This window comes from Bubalus bubalis, chromosome 20, assembly GCF_019923935.1.
Source record: "Bubalus bubalis isolate 160015118507 breed Murrah chromosome 20, NDDB_SH_1, whole genome shotgun sequence".
In the NCBI taxonomy this organism is placed as follows: domain Eukaryota; kingdom Metazoa; phylum Chordata; class Mammalia; order Artiodactyla; family Bovidae; genus Bubalus; species Bubalus bubalis.
Window position 1 is genome coordinate 990212 of NC_059176.1, and position 22129 is coordinate 1012340.

The window sequence follows — 22129 nt, forward strand, 5'->3', positions numbered from 1 at the left end:
ATGGCAACCCACTCCAGTGTTCTTGCCTGGAGAGTCCCAGGGACGGCGGGGCCTGGTGGGCTGCCGTCTATGGGGCCGCACAGAGTCGGGCACGACTGACGCGGCGCAGCACTTGGCACTAGCATACGCCTGTACGCCTTTTCAGGTCCTTTTCCCTTATCGGTACAAATCCCGTGGAGTAGGAAATGGCACCCCAATTCCAGTACTCTTGCCTGGGAAATCCCATCGTCAGAGGAGCCTAATGGACTAAGATCCATGGGGTTGTAAAGAGTCAGAGGCAACTGAGCGTGCACACGTGCACAGACACGCACACACACACAAGCACAAACGCTGAGTATAGGGCCCTGCGCTCTATATAGTAGGTTCTCGCTGGTTTTGTATGTTATATATATGGTAGTATGTATGTGTTAATTTCAATTTTCTAATTTATCCCTTCCCTGCCGCCCCTTCTCCTTTGGTAACCTTAAGTTTTCTACCTCTGTGAGTCTCTTTTGTAAATAAGTTCATTTGTATGTTTTTTTAAGAAAAATATTCCACATATAAGCAAGGCCGTTACTTCACTTGGTATGATCGTGTCCAGATCCATCCATGTTGCCGCAAATGTATTATCTCATTCTTTTTTATGGAGGAGTAGTATTCCATTGGAGAAGGCAATGGCACCCCACTCCAGTACTCTTGCCTGGAAAATCCCATGGACGGAGGAGCCTGGTAGGCTGCAGTCCATGGGGTCGCTAAGAGTCGGCACTGAGGGAGCTGTGTGTCTTTTTCTTCTAATGTTTAGTTTTCTTGTGCTTCAGATCAAAGGACATGTCCTGTGACATTTCTGTTCTCTCAGATGTAGGGAGTTTCTTTTGGAGAGGGCAATGGCACCCCACTCCAGTACTCTTGCCTGGAAAATCCCACGGATGGAGGAGCCTGGTGGGCTGCAGTCCATGGGGTCGCTAGGAGTCGGACACAACTGAGCGACGTCACTTTCACTTTTCACTTTCCTGCACTGGAGAAGGAAATGGCAACCCACTCCAGTGTTCTTGCCTGGAGAATCCCAGGGACGGCGGAGCCTGGTAGGCTGCCGTCTATGGGGTCGCACAGACTTGGACACGACTGAAGTGACTTAGCAGCAGCAGCAGGGAGTTTCTTTACTACACGGTCAGTTTTTATAACTGTTCTGCAGACTTTGGGAAAGGATGATCGCTCTTTATCGGGCGTTGACTTTAAGAGTCAGCTGTTGAGCTGGACCTGTGGTGGCATCCGGTTTCCCGTTTGGTATTTCCCCCACTAGCCAGGCTGTTGAATTTGAGAGACTTGTGTTAAAAATCCCACATCATTGTGGTTATGTTAAAATCTTACATCAAGTGTGGAAACGTCTGTTTCTAGCAGTTTTGCTTTATTTAGTACTTTCTGAGTCCGTGTGTCTTACAGGTGTGTGACTGTCCTGTGTCCTTTAAGATGTTGGGTCCTTTCCATCATAACATGCTCGCCCTGGCCCCCGCACCTCCCTTGCCTTGGGTCCTGTGTTGCTGTGCCCTTCACAGCTGCCCTTCTCCTCCTGGTGACCCTGCTTCAGGGGCCCAGAATGGCCTTTTGATCTTGACCTTTTGCATTACTTGTAACTGCCTCGTATGAACACTGCATCCTGGATTTAGAGTTTTTGTCCAAGCCCACTAGGGAATTTCTGGAGTAGGAAATGGCAACCCACTCCAGTATTATTGCTTGGAAAATCCCATGGACAGAGGAGCCTGGTGGACTACAGTCCATTGGGCCACAGAAAGCCGGACACGACCGAGCGTCTGAGCACTGGGGAATTTAGCTTCCGTCGTGTAATCTATACTCAAGGCTTCTCATTTTCTCCCAGCTTTTCTTCGTTTCCCTACATTAAATGCCCCAGCCACTTCACACCTACCCCAGGCTGCTGGCATATTTGTCTTGAATTTTCCGAGTACTTTTAGGCTTACGGGTTTCTATTTTAGGAATAATTAGTGTCAAAGTTGCACTCAAATCAAGATAAGATCTTTTACTATGCATGTAATTTAATCCTCAGTTCTGATATGTTTTGTTTTATTAAAAAATATTTACAAATGTTAGTAGTTATACTTCTAAGATATATGTTTTTTTCCCATAATCAAATCACCCCCAAAACTCCAACATACCCACAGTGGAAGTGGGTGAAGCTCCAGACTGCCTAGACCCCGTGACTCTGCCATGCGGGTTGTACAGTGTCTTTTGAAGGGGTTAAGTGGTAGTAACTGCCTGCTATCAGCCTAAACCAGCCAGCTCTCTCATCAGCAAAGGAAGTGTACTTGGGAGTGGCAGAGGACACGCTGTGGCCGGCTGGCCGTGCGCGGGTCCTGCAGGCAGTGGAGGGGAGCCTCACTGGGCAGACGGGAGGAGGAGGCTGGGCGCTTTGAGGGTCTGTTGAGGACGGCGAGGGTCGGGGGGGCGGCTGCTTCCCCTTGGCCAGGCTCCCTTCCTCGTCGTGGGGCCAGCGCCTCCCTGCCCCGGGTGTACAGCAAGCATGGGGGAGGCGTGTGCGGGAGAGCGCCCCTGCGGGGCTCCGCCTCATCCCCCGCGGCTCCCCTGCTTGTTTGCTCTCTTGGCTGCGCTGTTGGCTGTTGGGATCGGCTGGAGGTGCCACTCCCGCCAGTCTTGCCGTCAGAGCAGAGAGGGCCTGCCTGGATCCCGTGGGCCTTGGGGGACCCATGCTGCTTCCAGGCGGCCAGTCTGTGTCCTCAGAAACCTTCCCTGGTCCTTTCTGCGAGCCAAGGCTGACAGGATGGAAGAGCTGCCTGTAGGATCTCGGGGCCGCCAGGGGCCAGAGCCACCCCCAAGGCCCTCACAGACGCAGCCAAGCCCAGGAGGACGGTGCTGGGTGCTGGTCAGGGCCAGGGTCTCTGCTGCCGCTGCTTGCGCTGCAGTCGGACACGTGAGGGGAGCCGGCCAGCCCCTTCTCTGCTGGGCCTCCCTCCTGGAGCCTGCTCCTCAGGCCTCCACCATGCCCCGAGAAGCACAGGCTTGCTTGATGATTGTGTCCAAAGGAGGTTTCAGCCCAGGACTCGGTCACAGAACCCCAGATGGTTTCCTCATTATCTGTGGCAGGCCTGACAGCTAGCCAGGTTGGTTGCTCAGCTGGTTCTGTCCGTTCTGTGACGCTTGGAGCCCGGAGCAGCGCGGGGAAGGTGCTGGTAAGCACAGAGAGGGCGCGCGTACGGGTGGCTCCCATCCCACCCAGCCAGGCTGGCCTCCCTCAGCGAGAGGGAGACGTTCACTTAACAGGTGTGCACACACACTTACAGACAAGAAGGCAGAAGGTCTAAGCTGCTGTTCCACAAGAGTAAATGCAGAAAATGAATGTGTAAGAATTTGCTCAGCCTCCCTGGAAATCCGCAGAATGCCCACAAAGCAGCCCACGGGCCTGTGTGCTTCTGCCGGGGCCTGAGCAGCGAGCACGCAGGCCTGGCCCCACCTCACACGGCAGGGCATGCCCGTCCTGCCCGCCAGCTGCAGTGTCCTCAGCTGCTCCTGAGGCTGCCTGTCCCGGGGGCTCATGTCAGGGAAAGGGGGCCCCCAGGAGCTTGTGTGGCAGACGGGCGAGAGAGGCCCCAGCTGGGGGGCAGAGGGGTGCGTTTCCTCAGGGCCACGCTGAGGTGCGTGTCTTCCGCAGACCCCTGCCTGTACATCCCACGCTTTGCCCACCTGCTGGAGTTTGGCGAAAAGAACCATGAGGTGTCCATGACGGCCCTGAGGCTGCTGCAGAGGATGAAGAGGGACTGGATGCACACGGGCCGCCGCCCCTCGGGGCTCTGCGGGGCAGGTATCGGTGTGCGGGGTGGGGATGGGCATGCGGGGTTGGGCTGGCTGGGCCCCACGGCTGTGTGCGAGCGTGGCCTGTGCTCACCCTTCAGCGGGCTGGGCTGCTGCAGGTGGGTTCTCCCCAGAGCTGCCTCCCAGCTACACCTGCCTGGTCCTAACCCAGCCCTCAAGGGCTCTGCCTGCTCCCCATTGGCCTCCTCGGCCGTGGGGAGCGGGCAGGACCCTCAAGCCAAGGGGACTCCAGGCTTCCCAGCCTTGACCCGAGGCCTGGCTTGAGGCGCAGCCGTGCTGAGGCGTTGCTGTAGCACCGCGCTTCCTTCCGGGCGCTCCCTGTTCCCCTCAGGACTGTGGTCTGGGCTCCCCTCTGGCTGGCAGGTGCCCACAGACGACCCTCCTGCTGTTCCCGACACCCTGGGACCTGGAGCCACCCACCGGCCCTCGCTGTCCCTCCCGGCCCCACAGGGTCAGTGTTGCTCAGGGGCATGTCCAGCTCCGAGCCTGCAGCCCAGAGCCAGGTCTTTCCTCAGGGCAGCCGGTTGTGGTCACCATGCGCAGCACACCGGGGCCCACTCTGTCTCTCCTCGAGGTTCCCATGCGAGTCAGCTCAGCGCACACGTTTGCTTTGAGAGGTTACACAAAATCCTCAAAGTGTATTTTAATTGTTACTTTTAAGAAAGGAGACTGTGATGCAGCATCTTCCACGTTTTTAAGACTGTTGTGTAGTCGCCTGCGGCGCAGCGAGCCCTCCTGGGCGTTCTCACAGGCACGGGCCTGCAGCACCTCCCACAGGAGGAGAGCAAGTTGGTGCCACCCTGGCTCCCGGAGCCCCCATCGTGGGGGCTGCCCAGGGACGCCCCTGGGGTCGGCGGAGCCCCGCGGCGGGTCATGGCCGTCTGCCCAGGGACGCTCCTGGGGTCGCTGGGTTGTCCCCTTTCTGAATTCCCTGTGTTTCTCCCCAGCGCTTCTGGTTGCAGCCAGGATGCATGATTTCCGGAGAACCGTCAAGGAGGTCATCAGCGTGGTCAAGGTGTGCGAGTCCACTCTGCGCAAGAGGTGGGTGGTTCTGGGCCGCCTGGAGCCCCGGCAGCCCCCCTCTGCAGCGTCTCTGTCCGTGTGGCGGCCCCTTTCTTCCACCTGGGGTTGAGGGGGCCAGTGGCTTGTGAGGTCACCCTGACTCACAGGTCAGGAATCGGTGCTGAGAGCGGCCGTGCCCGTCCCCTGGCCAGCGCAGCCAGCGTGACCTGCAGAGGCGGCCGCTGTCCCTTCCTGGAGCAGCCGGCGAGCTGCTTCTTGGGCAGTGAGTTCCCAGGGTCATTGCGGCTGCTCCGGCCGGAGCGCCACGCAGCCTGGGCTGAGCGGGTCGCTGGCTGCTCATCTGCAGCCCACTCAGCCCGAGCTGGGGGCCCCTGATGGCTGTGGTTCAGCTGAGGCCGTGTTCTACGGCAACTGTCAAAGCGGAGGCAGTTTGGTTTGCTTATTTGACCTCTAGTTCTCCTTATAGATTCTCCTATTAAACACTTGGACATGGGAAATGGGCAAGAATTGATCATGGTTGGACTCACTGCCACGCAGGAGCCCTGTGTGCGGTGACGGCCTGGGACTGGGGGCCTCCTTCCCGGGGTCTCCCTGGGGGCCCTGCCCTTGGCTCCCAGGGAAGCCAGCCTTCACAGTCAGCAGGACCGAGAGGCTGCTGGGCAGGCCTGGGCCCCGTCTGCACAGCTGCGTGTGTGCAGGCGCCGGGCTGGGGGCCCATGACCCCCGAGGGGCGTTTCACTAACTGGGTGCTGGTTAATATGCTGCTCGGGGGTGCCAGATTCCCTTTCTTCCCTGTGCTTCAGGCTCACGGAGTTTGAAGACACGCCCACCAGTCAGCTGACCGTGGACGAGTTTATGAAAATTGACTTGGAGGAGGAGTGCGACCCCCCGTCCTACACGGCTGGGCAGAGGAAACTGCGGCTGAAGCAGGTGGGCCCCGCGCGCAGCCTCTGCCCTCACCGTTCCGCTCTTCCTTTGAGACAGTGGCTTCATTACGAAGACTGACGAGGGCGTGCGTCCGTGCACAGCCCCGGGAGAGGTGGATGGGGCGCTGAAACCAGTCAAGGGGTGGTGGCGGGGTGGGCTGCACTGGGCACAATCCCTCCTGGGCCCCAGGTCCGCTCATCTGTTCGTGGGGTCTCCCCAGGCCACCCAAGCGCTCCAGCACCGTTTCTCAGGGAAGCTTCCTTCCTGCAGGGCCCAGCGTCTGTCTGGCCTGAAGCTGCATCCCTCCTGTCGGGGTGGGGCCCTACCTGGGGCCAAGAGGCCTGCAGTGCCTGCGGCCTGGTCTCACCCGTCACTAAACGCTTGTGCGCTTCCTTTCCAGCTTGAACAAGTCCTGTCGAAACAGCTGGAGGCCGTGGAAGGTAACCGCCCGTCTCCCTGAACAGAGGCTGCAGGGCCTTACAGGACGGAGTTCATGATCACTTTTTGCTTTTAACTTACTGCTTCAGGTGAAATAACCACCTACCAGGATGCCATTGAGATTGAGCTAGAAAACAGTCGGCCCAAGGCCAAGGGGGCGCTCGCCAGCCTGACGAAAGACGGTGAGTCCCGCTGTGTCTGCAGCTGCCCCTCAGTCTGCCTGCGCCCGGCCCCTCCCGCTGCCAGCCTCCCCCAGCCTGGGGTCACGCTGGCCTGGGTGCCCTGCAGCCAGCCTCAGTGCCCCCAGGACGCCTGGGCCACCCTGTCCGCAGCGTGAGCACCGCGCGCCTCGTGCCGCTCCCGACAGTGCTGTCTGTCTGGCGGTTTCCTGTGCTGTCCGCACGTGTCTGCTGTGCCTTGTCCTCGTTTTCCGGGCTCGTTACCGATTTCCCACTGAGGCAGCTCTTGAGCTGATTCGTGCACCCTGCAACCTCTCTGCGCTGTGCCGGCGACTTCTGCCCTCGGTTCTGACCTCCGCAGCGTCTCCCCCTGAGGTTGCCACCCTGCCACTTTCCTCCAGCAGTGGGGGGTGGGCCCCACACTCGTGCCGCCTGGGGACGGGGTGCTTTGCTGGCGCTCTCCCTCCTTGGCACCACCGTGTTGTGGCCACAGGTCCGTTGGTTGGAGATGCCTGCAGTGCTTGGGGAACAGGCCCCCTGGGCTCCGTCCACCAGGGCTGGGCTCCGTGTCCTCTGGGGTGCCCCCCCGTCCACACTGTCAGCTGTGTGACCCTCCCACAGGCAGAGGTGGTCTCGGCCGAGGCCAGCTGGTTTTCGGTGCTGGGTGCCCCCGTGGGCCTGTGTGCACGCCTGGTGGTCTCTGCCCTGGCACCCTGCCTCCCAGCCCCCAGCCCGTGTCCCCCTCTGGACACAGTGGGGCTCTGCTCTCTGGCCCAGCCTGGACCTCTCTCCCCACGAGGGCCCGGCTGCCCTGTGTCTGCTCACGCGCCTTTCACAAGGCGCTCTCTGGGCCTCGGGAAGCGTGTGTTCTGTCCGCGGGTTTTCTTCACGTGGTCTCTGGAGGCCTCTGATTCTGGGCCAGCACCTGCTTGCAGCCACGCAGCCACAGGGCTGGGCTCGCTCTCCCTGCTTGCGCTTACCAAGTGCTGTTGAGGGACCGCCGGTCTGCCCCAGGTCCAGCTTCTCATGGCTGCTCCTGACCAGAGCATCTGGGACACGTCCTCCTCCGTGCCCGCCGCTGGTTACCGGGACTGTCTCCACGTCCCACCCCACCCTCGCTCCTGGTCTGCCTTCCTGGGTGTGGACTCGTTCCTCTGACCCCTGGCTTCCAAGCGGCTCCGCCCTGTCGCAGGATGGCCGGCCTGGGGGGAACCGCAGCTCCGCAGCGAGGAGAGGAGGCCGGGTGCTGGGGGACCGGTGGGGGAGGAAGTTGCCGCACACGCCGTCGAGTCCATCCCTCCGGAGGCCACGCTACGTGTGTGCAGGGCCCTGAGCTCTGGGGCCCCGCGGCGGGCCGAGTGGGTGGCCAGTGTCCCAGCTCTGCCGGCCGCCCCACGGGCTGCTGGCGACACAGGCGGAGGCAGGGTGGGCTTCCAGGCGAGGGGCCGCGAGGGCGCCCAGGCCAGTGTGCAGCTGCCTCCTGCGGCCGGAAGTTAGTCGTGTCTAGAATTTTCTGTGAGCGGGATCGTTTCTTCTCTGGCTTTTTCACTCAGTGCTGTTACTCTGAGAGGTCCATCGCCTGTCAGTCCTCGCTGGAGCAGGGATCCCGAGTGTCCGGTCCTGGATGGAAGTCAGTTCAGTCGCTCAGTCCTGTCCGACTCTTTGTGACCCTGTGGATTGCAGCACGCCAGGCCTCCCTGTCCATCACCAACTACTCCCAGAGCCTACCCAAACTCATGTACATTGAGTCGGGGATGCCATCCAGCCATCTCATCCTCTGTCGTCTCCTTCTCCTCCTGCCTTCAATCTTTCCCAGCATCAGGGTCTTTTCAAAAGAGTTGGTTCTTTGCAACAAGGGGCCAAAGAATTGGAGTTTCAGCTTCAGCATCAGTCCTTCCAATGAATATTCAGGACTGATTTCCTGTAGGATGGACTGGTTGGATCTCCTTCAAGTCCAAGGGACTCTCAAGAGTCTTCTCCAACACCACAGTTTAAAAGCATCAATTGTTCAGCTCTTAGCTTTCTTTATGGTCCAACTCTCACATCCATACATGACTCCTGGAAAAACCATAGCCTTGACTAGGCAGACCTCTGTTGGCAAACTAATGTCTCTGCTTTTCAATATGATGTCTAGGTTGGTCATAGCTTTTCTTCCAGGGAGCAAGCATCTTAATTTTATGGCTGTAGTCACTATCTGCAGTGATTTTGGAGCCCCCCAAAAATGAAGCCCCTGTTTCCATTGTTTCCCCATCTGTTTGCCATGAAGTGATGGGACCAGATGCCATGATCTTAAGTTTTCTGAATGTTGAGTATTAAGCCAACATTTTCATTCTCCTCTTTCACTTTCATCAGGAGGCCCTTTAGTTCCTCTTCGCTTTCTGCCATAAAGGTGGTGTCATTTGCATATCTGAGGTTATTGATATTTCTCCCGGCAGTCTTGATTCCAGTTTGTGCTTCATCCAGCCCAGCGTTTCTCATGATGTACTGTGCGCATGAGCTAAATAAGAAGGGTGACAATATACAGCCTTGATGTACTCCTTCACCTATTTGGAAGCAGTCTGTTGTTCCATGTCCAGTTCTAACTGTTGTTTCTTGACCTGCATTCAGATTTCTCAGGAGGCAGGTCAGGTGGTCTAGTATTCCCATCTCTTTAAGAGTTTTCCACAGTTTGTTGTGATCCACACAAAGGATCTGGGTTATTTGCAGTCCTGGACAGTTGCGTGTAAACCCCTGTGAACATTCATGTCAGTCTTTGCTTCCTTTTCTCGAGGGTAAATGTGGGGGAGTGGCGTTGCTGGGTGGGGGAGACGTGGTCGGGTGGTTCAGAAGCTGCTTCCCGACGCGGCAGCCCCAGGCGCGTGGTGTCGGCCCTTGCGCTGTGACCGCCCGCGACGCCTCTGCTGGTCTCTGCTCGCGTCGTTCGCCCGGCTGTGACGGGGCTGTGTTCTCAGAGTTGTGCACACATTCCAGAGGCAAGTCCTTGTCAAACATGTGATTTGCAGATGAGTCTGCAGCTTGTCTTTTTGTCTTCCTGAACAGTGTCTTTCACAGTAGAGTCCCGTCTCTGATGAAATCTGGTTTATCGGTGCTGGAGTCGGCATTTTTTCCTATCCTCCATCTTTTCTCAGAAACGTTTATACTCGCAGCTGTTAGGTTCGTGTCTGACGTAACTCAGCTTTGGCGTTGCGTGTGTGGTGTGGGTGCCCTGGGGCCAGGCCCGCCGTTGGGAATGTGTGCAGCTGTGTGGAAACACTCTTTCCCGGGTGGCAGTCCGGCCTCCTGCCCGGTTGACAGGGGGCATGTGCACGTGTGTCCTAGGCTCCGTTGAGGACTCCACGTCCAGCTTGTGTGGAGAGGAGGACACCGAGGATGAGGAGCTGGAGGCCGCGGCCAGCCACCTGAACAAGGACTTCTACCAGGAGCTGCTCGGAGGCGGTGTCCCCGGCGGCTCGGAGGCAGCGGGGGTCCCCCAGGAGGGCAGGAGGCCCCCGGCCCTGGAGTCCCTGCTCGGGCCTCTGCCCACGGCGGCCAGCCTGGGCATCTCGGACTCCATCCGAGAGTGCATCTCCTCCCCGAGCCACGAGCCCAGTGAGTGCTGGGGGTTGGGGGGCGGGCGAGGGCGTTCCCATCTGGGTCATGGCCCCGCCCCCCGCCGTGGGCGCTGCTGAGGGGCAGCCTTGTGTGAGGGCGGGTTCGGGAGGGGCTGTGCTGACAGCTGGGTGCCCGGAGCACTTGCAGTGTCTCCGCGGCCCTCCTGCACTGGCCCGGGCCCGCAGTGTGGTGGGCTGCGGCCAGTCTCCTTCTTGCCCCTCAGTGCAGGAAGCCAAAGCCATGTGTCACAGGGGGCCCACTGGGGCAGACTGGCACCCCTGCCTGTCCCCTGCGTCAGCCTGGTGGGGAGGTGTCGGTCGAGGGCAGCCTCTCCACTGGACAGATGGGTACTGTTTGCTGGGCTCTGGTGCCCGCGGGGCCCTCCCCATGAGGAAGGCAGGCCTGGGTCCCTTGTGTCTCATGCAAGCATGACCTCCTCTCCCTGGGCACCAAGGGCTCAGCCTCTATGTGAGGAGACCTTATGAGCGGGACGCTGTTCGATGCCCCCGTTGTGCCCTGTAGGTGCGCCTGCCCTGGGAGTGGATGGGGGCCTGACGCAGACCTGGTGCACCTGCTGGGCACTAGCAGGCCGCACCCCCCAGGGCTGCTGTGCGAGGGCACTGGGTAGAGGGCTCGCATGGGGGCCCGGGGGCAGAGAGAGGCCGTCCTGGCTGGAGCTGAGAGCAGGGCCCCCACTGCGGGCAGTGAGGGGCGGGCAGCTGACAGGAGGCGCCCCCGTTTCTGGGCCGCATGGAGGGCAGTGCTGGCCCAGCAGGGGCAGGAGGGTGGCGGCCCACAGGTCTGGGGGTCCTCAGCATGGTCATGGAGGCTCCCTGGGGCCCCCACCCAGGAATGTTGTTGAGAAGCTCCTCCATAAGGAGCGTGAGGACAGGGTCTGCTCCGGGTCAGAGTTGCTTCCTCCACGAGGCCCTGGGAGCAGCACGGTGGGAGCGACTTGGAGCCGCCCCGGCTGAGCTGTGCGCATTTTCACGGGAGGCCGAGCCTGAGTCCAGCCTGTGCTTCCCCCCAGAGGATGCCTGCGGGGACGGGGAGCTGGACCTGAGCGGCATCGACGACCTGGAAATCGACCGGGTAGGTGCTGCCTGCTCGTGGGGCGCCCGGGCGGGCTGGCCGGGGCGTGGGCCGGGGCTGCATCCCTGGGGGGCCCGTGGGCCGGGGCTGCACCTCCACGTCCCAGGTCCCAGGCCTGCTGTTGGGTGGGCTCCGAGGAGGCTGCCCGGCAGTGCTCGTCCGCGGGCAGCGGGAAGCCTTTCCCCTGATTTGTCACCAGTTGCCTCGGGCCTGCGGCCGCCGCTGGCTCTTCAGCTGGTGTCGTGCCATCAGCGCAGCTCCTTCTCTGCGACCCTTGAGCCTGCAGTCTGGCTGGCCTGGCTCCTGTGCCTGGGGCCTGTGAGCTGCTGGGGAGGGTGCAGCCCCCAGGCTGGCCTAGGGAGGGCAGGGTATGGCGAGCCGTCAGCCCGGACTCCGCACACGTTCCTTCTCGGATCGGAGGCCTGCTTCCTGACTGGCATGCACGAAGCGGGCACGCTTGTGGATGAGCTCTGGGCATGCCCTCTGAGTGACCCTGTGCTCTGCCCCAGTACATCCTGAACGAGGCAGAAGCCCGCGTGAAGGCTGAGCTGTGGATGCGGGAGAATGCCGAGTACCTGCGGGAGCAGAAGGGTGAGTGGCCGCCCGGTGCCCGCCCAGGTGCCCGGGACGCGGGCCTCGCTGACCCCACTCCTTGGTCTTTCAGAGAAAGAAGCGAGAATTGCAAAGGAGAGAGAGCTGGGTATCTACAAGGAGCACAAGGTGAGCGCCCCCACCCCGCACGCGGGCCCAGCCGTGCTCGCCCCCACCCCGCACGCGGGCCCAGCCGTGCTCGCCCCCACCCCGCACGCGGGCCCAGCCGTGCTCGCCCCCACCCCGCACGCGGGCCCAGCCGTGCTCGCCCCCACCCCGCACGCGGGCCCAGCCGTGCTCGCCCCCGCACGCGCACGCGGGCCCAGCCGTGCTCGCCCCCACCCCGCACGCGCACGCGGGCCCAGCCGTGCTCGCCCCCACCCCGCACGCGGGCCCAGCCGTGCTCGCCCCCACCCCGCACGCGGGCCCAGCCGTGCTCGCCCCCACCCCGCACGCGGGCCCAGCCGTGCTCGCCCCCACCCCGCACGCGCACGCGGGCCCAGCCGTGCTCGCCCCCACCCCGCACGCGGGCCCAGCCGTGCTCGCCCCCACCCCGCACGCGGGCCCAGCCGTGCTCGCCCCCACCCCGCGCGCGGGCCCAGCCGTGCTCGCCCCCACCCCGCACGCGCACGCGGGCCCAGCCGTGCTCGCCCCCACCCCGCACGCGGGCCCAGCCGTGCTCGCCCCCACCCCGCACGCGCACGCGGGCCCAGCCGTGCTCGCCCCCACCCCGCACGCGGGCCCAGCCGTGCTCGCCCCCACCCCGCACGCGGGCCCAGCCGTGCTCGCCGCCACCCCGCACGCGGGCCCAGCCGTGCTCGCCCCCACCCCGCACGCGGGCCCAGCCGTGCTCGCCCCCACCCCGCGCGCGGGCCCAGCCGTGCTCGCCCCCACCCCGCGCGCGGGCCCAGCCGTGCTCGCCCCCACCCCGCGCGCGGGCCCAGCCGTGCTCGCCCCCACCCCGCGCGCGCGCCCAGCCGTGCTCGCCTCTGGGCTGTGCTGTCAGGCTCTCGCTGGGTGGTCCCGCTTGAGGCGCAGGACAGCTGGGGGCTGCTCGGTGGGCAGAGGGCAGCGCTGGCCACCCAGGGGCCCGTCTCTCTGGGGAGGGTGAGAGGCCCCAGCCAGCCCTGACGGCATGAGTCTCCTTCCCAGGAGTCCAGCTGGTGCCCCCTACGTCCTGACTGGCACCTGGCCGGTTCATAGAACCAGGGCCCACAGCAAGCATAACTTCTGTGTTTCCCTCAAGCCCAAGAAGTCCTGCAAGCGCCGGGAGCCGATCCAGGCCAGCACGGCCGGGGAGGCCATCGAGAAGATGCTGGAACAGAAGAAGATCTCCAGCAAGATCAACTACAGCGTGCTGCGAGGCCTGGACGCCGGGGGCGGCCCGCCCGGGGAGGACAGCCCCCCTCCCCGGGAGCACGGCCCCTCACCCGGGGAGGACACGGGCCCCCAGGGGGAGGCCGCCCGGCCCCCGGAGTGGACCAGTGCCCGGAGGCTGTCACGGCGGAAGACGTCTTCCAGGAGAAGCCGGCCTGACCCCTCGACCAGCGCAGGCAAAAGGTGCCGCACCGGATGGGCCTGGGGGGCAGGCTGGGGTCGCTCACCACCCGTGTGCCAGAGACCAGTGCCGGTGTCCGGAGCTCCTGCCACCCTGGCGGGGAGCTGAGTGGGGGTCCAGCCTTGGACGGGGCCCACAGCATCAGAGGCGGTCCTGACTGAAGAAACGGGGCGGGCCGGGCCTGTTCCCCACCCAGGGGCTCCTGGAAGCCCCCGCACTACCCCACCCTGGGAGAGGAGACCACTGACGAGGCCGGAGGGGCTGGGGGAAGACGGCAGCGCGGCCATGGGGCCCTCCTCGTTGGGGCCGGTGGGCCGCCCTGCGTGGACAGGTCCAGGCAGCTCTGCGTGCCCGCCCCCTGGGCTCCCATCAGGCCCAAGACTGGTTGGCGTGCCCCCGCCTGGCCGCTCCCAGGGGGCAGGTGGTGCTGGGCTCTGTGGGGCTGACCCCACCCTCCCCCTCCTCCGTCAGCGTCCCTGGTGCCTGCAGGCCCTGCTTAGAGGCCTGGCCACCCACAGGGTGGCATGTGAATGGCTGTGGGGCGTGTCGAGAGGGGTGCCCAAGATGTAGACCTGCCCCTCTGGCCTTCCTCCCACTCCGCTGATGCACCCTGCCTGTGGGGTGGCCCTTGCCAAGGAGCCTGGGCACAGCCGTACCTTCGCCTGCCGCCCTCCCCTCCAGGCCGCTGGCCAGGACCACGGGGAGCCAGGGCCCCCGTGAGAGCCCTGAGCCCCTGCTGCTGACGGGGCAGGCTGCCCGCGGTCTAGCCAGAGACCCCCCCGAAGGGTGTCCACCGCCAGAGGCTCTTCTGGGGTCCGTTGTGGGTGTGTCCAGCACAGTGCAGGCAGGACGATGGTGGCTGCGGCCTGAGGGTCTCAGCCACTCCCCGCTGTGCCCTGCATGGACGCGAGCAGGCCGAGAGGGCGGCCCGCCTGTCCAGCGACCTGCTCAGCCCGCGGGGTCAGGGTGAGTGGAGGGTGGCCAGGCCTGGGTGCAGGAGGCGGCTGTGGGATGCTCCGGGGGTGAGGGGCCAGCGCTTGAGGCCCCTGGGGACAGGACCAGTGTCCCTGGCTTCCACGCCCGGCCAGGTGTGGTCAGAGGCAGGCCTCTCTGGGCCATGTCCTCCCGGGCGGAGGCGCGGCCTGAGCTGAGGCTGCCTCGCTGTGCGCTGTTCCAGGTTGAGGCCGTTGGTGTCCACGCAGCCGGCGAAGAAGGTGGCGCTTGGAGAGGTGTGTTGACGGGGGGCAGGGCCAGGGCTGGGGTCCTTGGGGAAGAGGATGCCCACACAGTGTCTGGAGGGTGCGCCCACCCTGGCAGAGGGGCCGGGCCCTGGGAGCCGAGGCCCTGCAGCCAGGCGTCCCTGCCCCAGCGGCCCGGAGCCTGCCCGCACCTGCCCAGCCCCTCGCCTCACCTGCAGGCTTCACTCCCGAGCGCCCGCTCCTTGGAGGCCGAGCGTGTCAGGCCTGCGGTGGTCGTGGTGGAGAGCGGGCCTGTGTCCTACCATGCGGAGGAGGACGCGGAGGAAGAGGACGCAGAGGAGGAGGACGGGGAGCCCTGCGTCAGTGCCCTGCAGATGATGGGCGGCAACGGTGTGTGCGGGCGGGCGCTCGGCGAGGCCACGTCGGTGGGGGCAGGGCCCGCAGGGCTGGCGGTGGGGCCATGGGGGGCACTTCGGGGGTCCCACTCGCTCCTGGGGCGGCGGGCCTCATCCCCCGTGGTTACTGCCTCGCACTCTGCAGATTACGGCTGTGACGGGGATGACGACGATGGCTACTGAGGTGATCTCACGTCCGGCACGTCCGCTGGTGGCCCGCCACTGGCTCCCGAGGGTCTGACGGCCTCGGGTGAGCCCCCGGTGAGCAGCAAGACTCGGTGATGAGACGGGCGCCCTGCTGCCCAGCGGCCCTCGTGCACAGCCGCCTGCGACCTCATGGCCCTCGCTGTTGGGATCCTGATCTGAGCAACGTGAGGAGCGTGTCTGTTTCTCGGCACAGCTGGGTCATGTGGCCCAGGAACCCTTGCTCTGCCGCATCCTGTGGAGAGAAACTGCGGCCCAGGGAGGCCCAGCCACGTGTCCAGGCTCGTGGAGGCCCGGCGGGGTCTGGACCCTGCTCTGCCCCGGGGGCTGGGAGCCTGCGCCCCTCATGTCTTTGCCGCGTCTGAGGGAAGCACTTTGTGTCCAGCTGACGCCCATCCAGGCCCTCCCCGTTGTGCCCGGGACTGGGGACCCCGCAGATGTGCACCGAAGAGCCCACAGTCTGCCCGGCCCCGCAGAGCTGCAGCACTGCTTGTCAGGCGCATGCGCAGCTGTCTGGGCACCCCCCACTCGAGCTGCACCTGGGTCCCTGTCCTCAGAGGCGTGGCCGGCAGAGGCCCTCTGTTGGCGGCACTTGGAACCTCCTGGGCTAGCCTTGCTGCTGGAAGGCCCAGAGCACTTGCCCTGGCCTTGAGCATGGCTGCGTGGGGGACGTCCACAAAGGGTCCACAGGGACTTCCGCCCCTCCAGGCCAGCCTCGGCCACCTGCCCCCACAGTGGCAGGGCCACAGCAGCCTGCCCCCAGGGCTCAGGCCCCGGTGGGCAGACCTCATGGCGTCCACCCCAGAGGGCATCACGGCTCACTGGGGGGTTTCGAGGCCCTCACTGTGCCCCTCGGCCAGGACCCCAGGGCACCTGGCAGGCTGGAGTGGAAGGTTGGCTGGTGAAACACAAAGATCGTTGCTTGAGCCGAAACTCTTCGAGTGTGTGGTCTGCAGCTCTCTCTGGCTCCCTGGAGGAGCGAGGTTAGGTGGGGGTGCTGGGTCTCCAGGCTCCACAGGCACCCGGTTGTCAGCTGGGGAACCGGTGACACGCCCACCCTCACAGGAAGGCCCTGGGCCCCTGCAGAGGCTCTTAGAGGGGCCTCGTGGACAGGGGGCCCTGCCCTGCACGGGGAGCAGGTGCTGCGCTGGGCCGGAGCCCGGGAGACTCCGGGTGGAGGGGGGAGCTGGCGGCTGGCGGGGGTGCCCAGGCCGTGCATGCTGTGTTCTAGACACAGGTCTGGCTGGGCGTTTCCCCGGGAGGTGGGCAGGAGGCCAGCCTGCAGGCCACCCCCGCCGGAGCTTCCTTCACGGAGGAGGGGCTGATGGCCTTGTGGGCCAGGGGATGGGTGGACAGGCCTGCCTGCAGAGGACAGGCTGCTGAGCCAGGGGCAGGGGAGCAGCTGAGCACATCCGGGGAGGAGAATGCGCGGGGCGGCTGCGGGGTGAGGCACGGGGTACGGAGGCTGGGTCCCCAGCTGCCCCCACTCAGGTTGACGTCAGGAGGGTCTTCTGTGGGCACTCGCCCGAGCAGGGCACGCGACTGGCCACCAGGCTCCGCACGGTGCCGGGAGCGGCTAGGGGAGGCAGCCTGTGTCCACTGGGGCCAGGGCGGCCTGTCCCCACCACGTGCCCTGCCCGTCCTCCAGCGTGAGGCCAGGGTCTCCAGGCCCCCTGCCTGCCCATCCTCCGGGGTGTCCTGCTCTCCCCGGCAGTCTCTTTCCCAGCTTGTCCCCCAGCAGCCTGGGGGTGGGAGGGCCGGCCGGGAGAGGCCTGCAGGGCCTGCACGCCCACAGTGCACACCTGTGTACGGACACGCCGCTGCTGCTCACGCCGCTCCACCCGGGTCCCTGGGGCCACCATCAGGGCGCCGGATCCCAGGCTCCGACGAGACCCGGGTCTGCCCCCAGCAGGGCTGAGCTCCGGGGCCCGAGGCCTGGCGGTGCCGTGGGCACCTTCGCAGGTGCTGCGGGGTGTCCGCAGAGGATGCGGCACCTGCTGGCACCCAGCCCACGCCGTGCTCTGGGACCTTGTACCCTTCCTGCCCCTCTGGTCCATGGAGTCGGGACCATGGGCGCCCTTCCTGGCGGGACTGGATGGGCCATGGCGTCATGCCACTCGCTGCCTCAGGCCCCCCAAGAAGGGGGAGAAGGCCTGAGACGCCCCCAGTTCCTGCAAGTGGCAAGGAGCCCCATCCTGAGCCGGCTTGCCCGGGCCCCGGCCTGCATACCTGCTTCTCTCCCAGCGGCTCCCTGTGGACTCTTGGTTCCCACAGTCGTGTCCAGCTGGGCCAGGCCTCCAGACGGGCGGTAGGGCTGGTGGCTGCCTTCTGCCACCACGGCCCCTGCTGGTGCTGGGGCGTCTCTCTGAGGGAGGGGCGGCTTCTGGGGGGCCCCTGAGAACCAGGGTCCCTGACACCCTCTCTGGTAGAGCCCAGCCTGAGCGCCCACTGTGCCCTGCCCACTGGCAGCCCCACAAACACTGCCTCCACGGCTCAGCACTGGGCGAGCTGCAGACCAACCCTCCCTGTCTTCCCACCCCAGGCCGATGCCCTCCTTCAGTTCAGCGCTCACCCTCCCCGAACCCCTCTGCTGTCTCCACACCCTGGTCCTCCATCTGTTCCTTGGCGGGCTGGAGCGCTGGCCGAGTGAGGGCCACGAGTCTGGGACTGGGAGAGGGACTCCTGTCCCTCCTGGGCTGAGGGGGGCCCCGGGAGGGCAAGGACATTCCCGGTCCTCAGGCTGGGGCTGCCCTGAAGGCCCCAGGTTACGGGGGCGGGGGCCGCGGGCGGACTTACCCACCCTCCCTCGAGGGGCCCAGCCCCACGGCCACCTCCGCCCGGCCGCCCTCAGGCTGCCAGGCCAGTGTCCTGCTTCCGCCTCCCAGGCCCCAGGTGGGGTCCAGCACAGACCCTGGGGACACTGCTCCTGCACAATAAAGGCTGCCTTTGAAGTCGCAAGCCCCGTTCAGTGTCTTTGTTCTCTGACACCGTACAGTGGCTGGTGGGCCAGGACGGCTCTGCCCCCGGCACGCCCTCTTGGTGCCACCCCCACCGACGTGGGTGCCCCAGGCCCGCTGTCTTCCACACACCCACCCTGTTCTCCTGGGCTGAGGACCCCCTTGCCCGGCAAGACCTTGGGGATCAGTGTGGACAGAAAGCAGCCCGTGCCCGGCCGTGGGCCTGCATGTCACCCCAGGCTCCGCTGCTGGGCTCCGGCCGCCCTTCATCTCAGCCTCAGGGCCCAGTGAACCCCCTGAATCCGCACCCTCAGCCCAGCCACCTGTGCCTCCAGGGAGCCCCCCCGCTGCCGCACTGCAGGGCCAGCCCCAGGCAGCAGGGGGCGCCCCAGGACCGGCAGGGCCGGCAGGGCTCAGGGGCGGGTCCTGCCTGTCCGTCCCTCGGCTGGGGGTGGGGGGGTGGCTGTCTGCCTCAGGGCCTTGGGTTTTGGGCCCCCGCCCCCGCCTAGGGGTCCTCCCGACACTCTCCCAGCTCCCTGTGGCCACATGGGCAGGACAGCCGGCTCCCTGCACGTGCACACCGGCCGGCTGGGGGCACCGACAGGGCATTATCTCCTGGGGGCAGGGGCTCCCGAGTCAGGGTCGCTCGCAGGCAGGCGGCAGCTGCCCCAGCTGGTTGGCGCCTACCCACGTCGTCCTGGCCTACGTGCCTGGAGGGCCGGCTAGTCCCTGGGGAGGCCTGGGCCCCAGCCAGGCTGGCAAGGGGTGGGGTCCGAGGGTCGGGCTCCAAGGCTGCAGGCCTCAGGCCCTGACCGCCCGGGCCCTTCCCAGGGGCTGTGGGCGGAGGCAGAGGTGAGGCGGTCTGACCTTCCTGCCGCGAGAGGAGCCTGGCTCAGGAAGCCATCACACAATGGTCCACCTGGGTCCCGGGAGGGCAGGGGGCCAGAATGGTGGGACCCAGCCGTCACCGCCGCCTCGGCCCCGGCGAGGCCAGTGGAAGGCTGCGGTGGGGCAGGTGCCGGGCAGGCAGGTGGGCTGCCACACGTCACAGGGGCAACTGCAGAGGCCACGCACTCAGCTGAGCCCCGGAGGCCTGGACGGCTGGAGGCAGTGCTGCCGTGCTAGACAGCGTAGGGACCGTCCTTCCCTTGGCAACGGGGCCCTTCACCCCAGGCAGACTGAGTAATTGCTCCCCCACCCAGAGGCCACAGTGAATAAGGACATCATCTGCCAGGTGCCCGCCTTGGTGGGCCTGGGAAAACGCCCGTGCAGGGCTCAGCAGGGGCCTGGCTGCCGTGGACCCTGCCGCCAGCCTCAGCCGCTGTGCAGCTGTGTCAGTGGCTGGGGGGACGCCCCGGGGCGGGAGGGCTTGGGTCAGTGGGGGCCACACTGGCAGGACCTGAAGGCAGGCGGCTGGGGTCCCAGACAGACCTCCTGGGGGGCTTGCACCTCCGGCTTTCTCTCCCCACAAGCCCGTACTGGGTGTCCCTTCCAGCCACACACAGGGCTCTGGAAAACACAGTCCCCGTTCATCAGTTCATGGGTTGACTTGCTCAGCAGACCTCGCAGAAGCTCTGAGGGTCTGCGGTTGGCCATGGGGACGGGGACAATCCCTGGGAGGAACAGCCCCCATGCTGCGGGCAAGTGCGGCAGCAGGGGTGGGCATGAGCACAGCTGCTGTGCAGGGCAGAGGCGGAGCCACGGGGGGACGGGGCGCCGGGCAGGGCTGAGCAGGAGAGCCCTGTGGCTGTCACCGGGGAGCAGGCGGAAGGGCCTGCAGTGAGGGAGAGGCAGCTTGAGGGCTGGGCGCCGAGCTCACCAGCCTGTGGATGGCACTCAGCCTCTCCCCCCGGGTGGTGGACCCCAGCCTGGCCCTGGGCAGAGACAGACTTCCCCAACGATGGTCACTGACCCAGCCTGGAAATGTGAATCTTGGGGAGGTGGCATGGTGGTCACGGGCCAGGCCACAGCATGCAAAGGAGCGCCGTGCACACACGGGCACACCCTGAGCAAAGCTCCCACTTCTAGCCCCACAATGCGTGGCACGTGGCAGGGGTCTTTGCTTGGCCACCCTGCAGGCGGCCCTACAGGGTGGGCCTGAGTGGGACGGCCGGTGTGCGCCATGAGGACCCTCCTGCAGGGCGTGAACCTGTGTGTGCACACTTGTGCCTGCGTGAGGGTCAGTGCCACAAGGACCTGGCTCCAGGGAGGGGTCTGCACTTGTTTGGGAAGGGCCCACCCCAACAGCTGGTGTTTCCTTTAGCATTTACATCGGGCCCAGTGGGTGCTGTGCGAGTGCAGACCAAGATGAGCCTCCCGGTGCCCTCTCTGCCCCATCCCACCCCCACTTCAGCTCCCATCCTGACCCGCACGGTGTCCCCAGGAGCACTGGGCAAGGGGTGCCCTGGGGTGAGGGAGGAGGGGTCTGCCCGTGAGCGGCAGAGTCTGGGTTCCCGCGGCGGGGGTGTCTGGGGGCCCAGTAAAGGTCAGAGACAAGTTTTGTGGAGTGGAGGCATCCCCTGGGAGGCCCCAGGATAGGAGAGGTGTAGGGGTTGGTCCAGAAGACTTCCTGGAGGAAGAGGAGTCCACAGACCAGAGGAGGAAGGTGGGCCGCCAACCTGGGGTTGGGTGATTGCACCAGGAGAGGTGGTGAGAACTGGGGGTCCCCAGAGGTGGTGGTGTTGGTGCTCCTTGGGGTTGGGGGACAGCAGGGCTGGTGGGAGGGAGCAAGCGGGTGGCCAGAGGGTCTCATGCTCAGAGCAGGAGCTTGTGGTCAGCCCCGTGGGCCCTGCAGCCCTGGCTGCCCACCTTACTGGCTACAGGCACTGGGAACTGGGGGGCACAAAGAGGTGGGGGCACCTCAGCCCTTCTGGTTGTGGATGGGGGAGGGAGGGACGGATTAATAGATGGGGAGATGCCAGAGGGTGGCCCAGGGACGGGGGCTCAGAGTGGCCCTGCCAGCCAGGTGTGGGCTGGGCTGAGGGCAGGAGTTCACGTTTGCAGGAGTCGGGGGGCATGGGCCGGGGTGTCCCCAGGGCGGGCTCTCGATGAGTCACTGATGACCTGGGGTCCCGGCGCCGCGGGTCTAGGCTGCGCGGGCCGCAGGAAACGTCGTGGGCTGATAAAGGGCGGGAGTCAGAAGCCGCCGGGCCTCCCACTTCCTGCATTCAGAGCAGCGGGCTTGGTGCCGGGCAGAGGCTGGGCGGGCGGCTGCTCACGCAGGCTGTGGGTCTGTGGCCCAGCCTGAATGGCTCCTGGAACACAATGTGACTCATGAGAACCTGGCCATGCTTGCAGAGACCGCGGTGGGGCATCGAGGTGGGCACGGGGTCCCACATGGCCTCTGGCTGGAGGGTGGCCACAGTTCAGAGGCTTCGGATCAAAGGGTGGAGTGGAGAAGGTGGTCAGGTCAGGACACAGCCAGGGCCAGCACGGGGTGGAGGACAACAAGGCACTTAGGCCAGGGTGGGCATGAGTCCACGAGAGGGTCTGGCTGCGTCCACCTGAAGATCAGGTGTGTCTACCCGCCCAGTGACCAGTTACCTCGGTTACTCAGGAGATGGGGTGCTCACACCACGTGAGCAAGAGGGGCTAGAGGAGTTGGCAGGGATCATCTGGCTCCTTGGAGGGCATGACTCCAGGCCACTAAGTGGCAGTCTGGGCAGCCTCACTGAGGCACCTGGAGCTATGTGGGCTGCCTTATAGCACCACCCCCAGTGACCGCAGCCCCAGCACTCCGCCATGCGGCTCCGTCCATGGCCGCAAGCTGCTGGCCCACCACCACCCCCGTCACCGTCTCTCCCCACCCAACTCCACCCAACCGCACCCCTGAGACCTTGGCAAAGTCAGCATGCAAACACTCCAACGGTCACCTTATCCACAGCCACTGCCACCATCACGGCTGGACAGACAGAACGGGGCTGCTGTAGGCCTGAGCTCCCCAGACCCCTGCCCTGCCTGGCGCATGCCAGGCCCGGAAGTGGGCTATGTCATCCCACCAGGAAGGAAGAGCTTGTCTCGGTTCTCCCAGACCTCTAGGTCTTGCCCCTCTCAGTTCCGTCCCCACGGGTTCCAGGTGATGCCTTCCAGGACACGGACACCCCCTGCCACATTCAGAGCCTCCCAGACCGGGGGTGATGACCTGGGTCACCTGGGC

The 22129-nt window shown here is 65.0% G+C and overlaps 1 protein-coding gene across 9 annotated transcripts in view; it reads left to right on the forward strand.

Annotated features, from left to right (window-relative positions):
- The window catches only part of BRF1 (BRF1 RNA polymerase III transcription initiation factor subunit), a 51591-nt gene extending 35642 nt beyond the window's left edge, over nt 1-15949 (forward strand). For 5 of the 9 annotated variants that reach the window (XM_044933342.1, XM_044933339.1, XM_044933338.1 and 2 more), the window contains 14 exons: nt 3659-3808; nt 4151-4270; nt 4767-4860; nt 5646-5772; nt 6170-6209; nt 6297-6389; nt 9705-9974; nt 11008-11069; nt 11579-11660; nt 11734-11789; nt 12907-13220; nt 14396-14447; nt 14636-14807; nt 14958-15949. In XM_044933342.1, coding sequence (XP_044789277.1) covers nt 3659-3808; nt 4151-4270; nt 4767-4860; nt 5646-5772; nt 6170-6209; nt 6297-6389; nt 9705-9974; nt 11008-11069; nt 11579-11660; nt 11734-11789; nt 12907-13220; nt 14396-14447; nt 14636-14807; nt 14958-14995 — 1670 coding nt within the window. In that variant the 3' untranslated portion in view covers nt 14996-15949. Of the gene's footprint in view, nt 1-1005; nt 3350-3658; nt 3809-4150; nt 4271-4766; nt 4861-5645; nt 5773-6169; nt 6210-6296; nt 6390-9704; nt 9975-11007; nt 11070-11578; nt 11661-11733; nt 11790-12906; nt 13221-14395; nt 14448-14635; nt 14808-14957 lie in introns of those variants that run through there. The other 4 variants (XM_044933341.1, XM_025277463.2, XM_044933344.1 and 1 more) reach the window with 3 other exon arrangements.
- Nucleotides 15950-22129: the final 6180 nt, after the last annotated feature.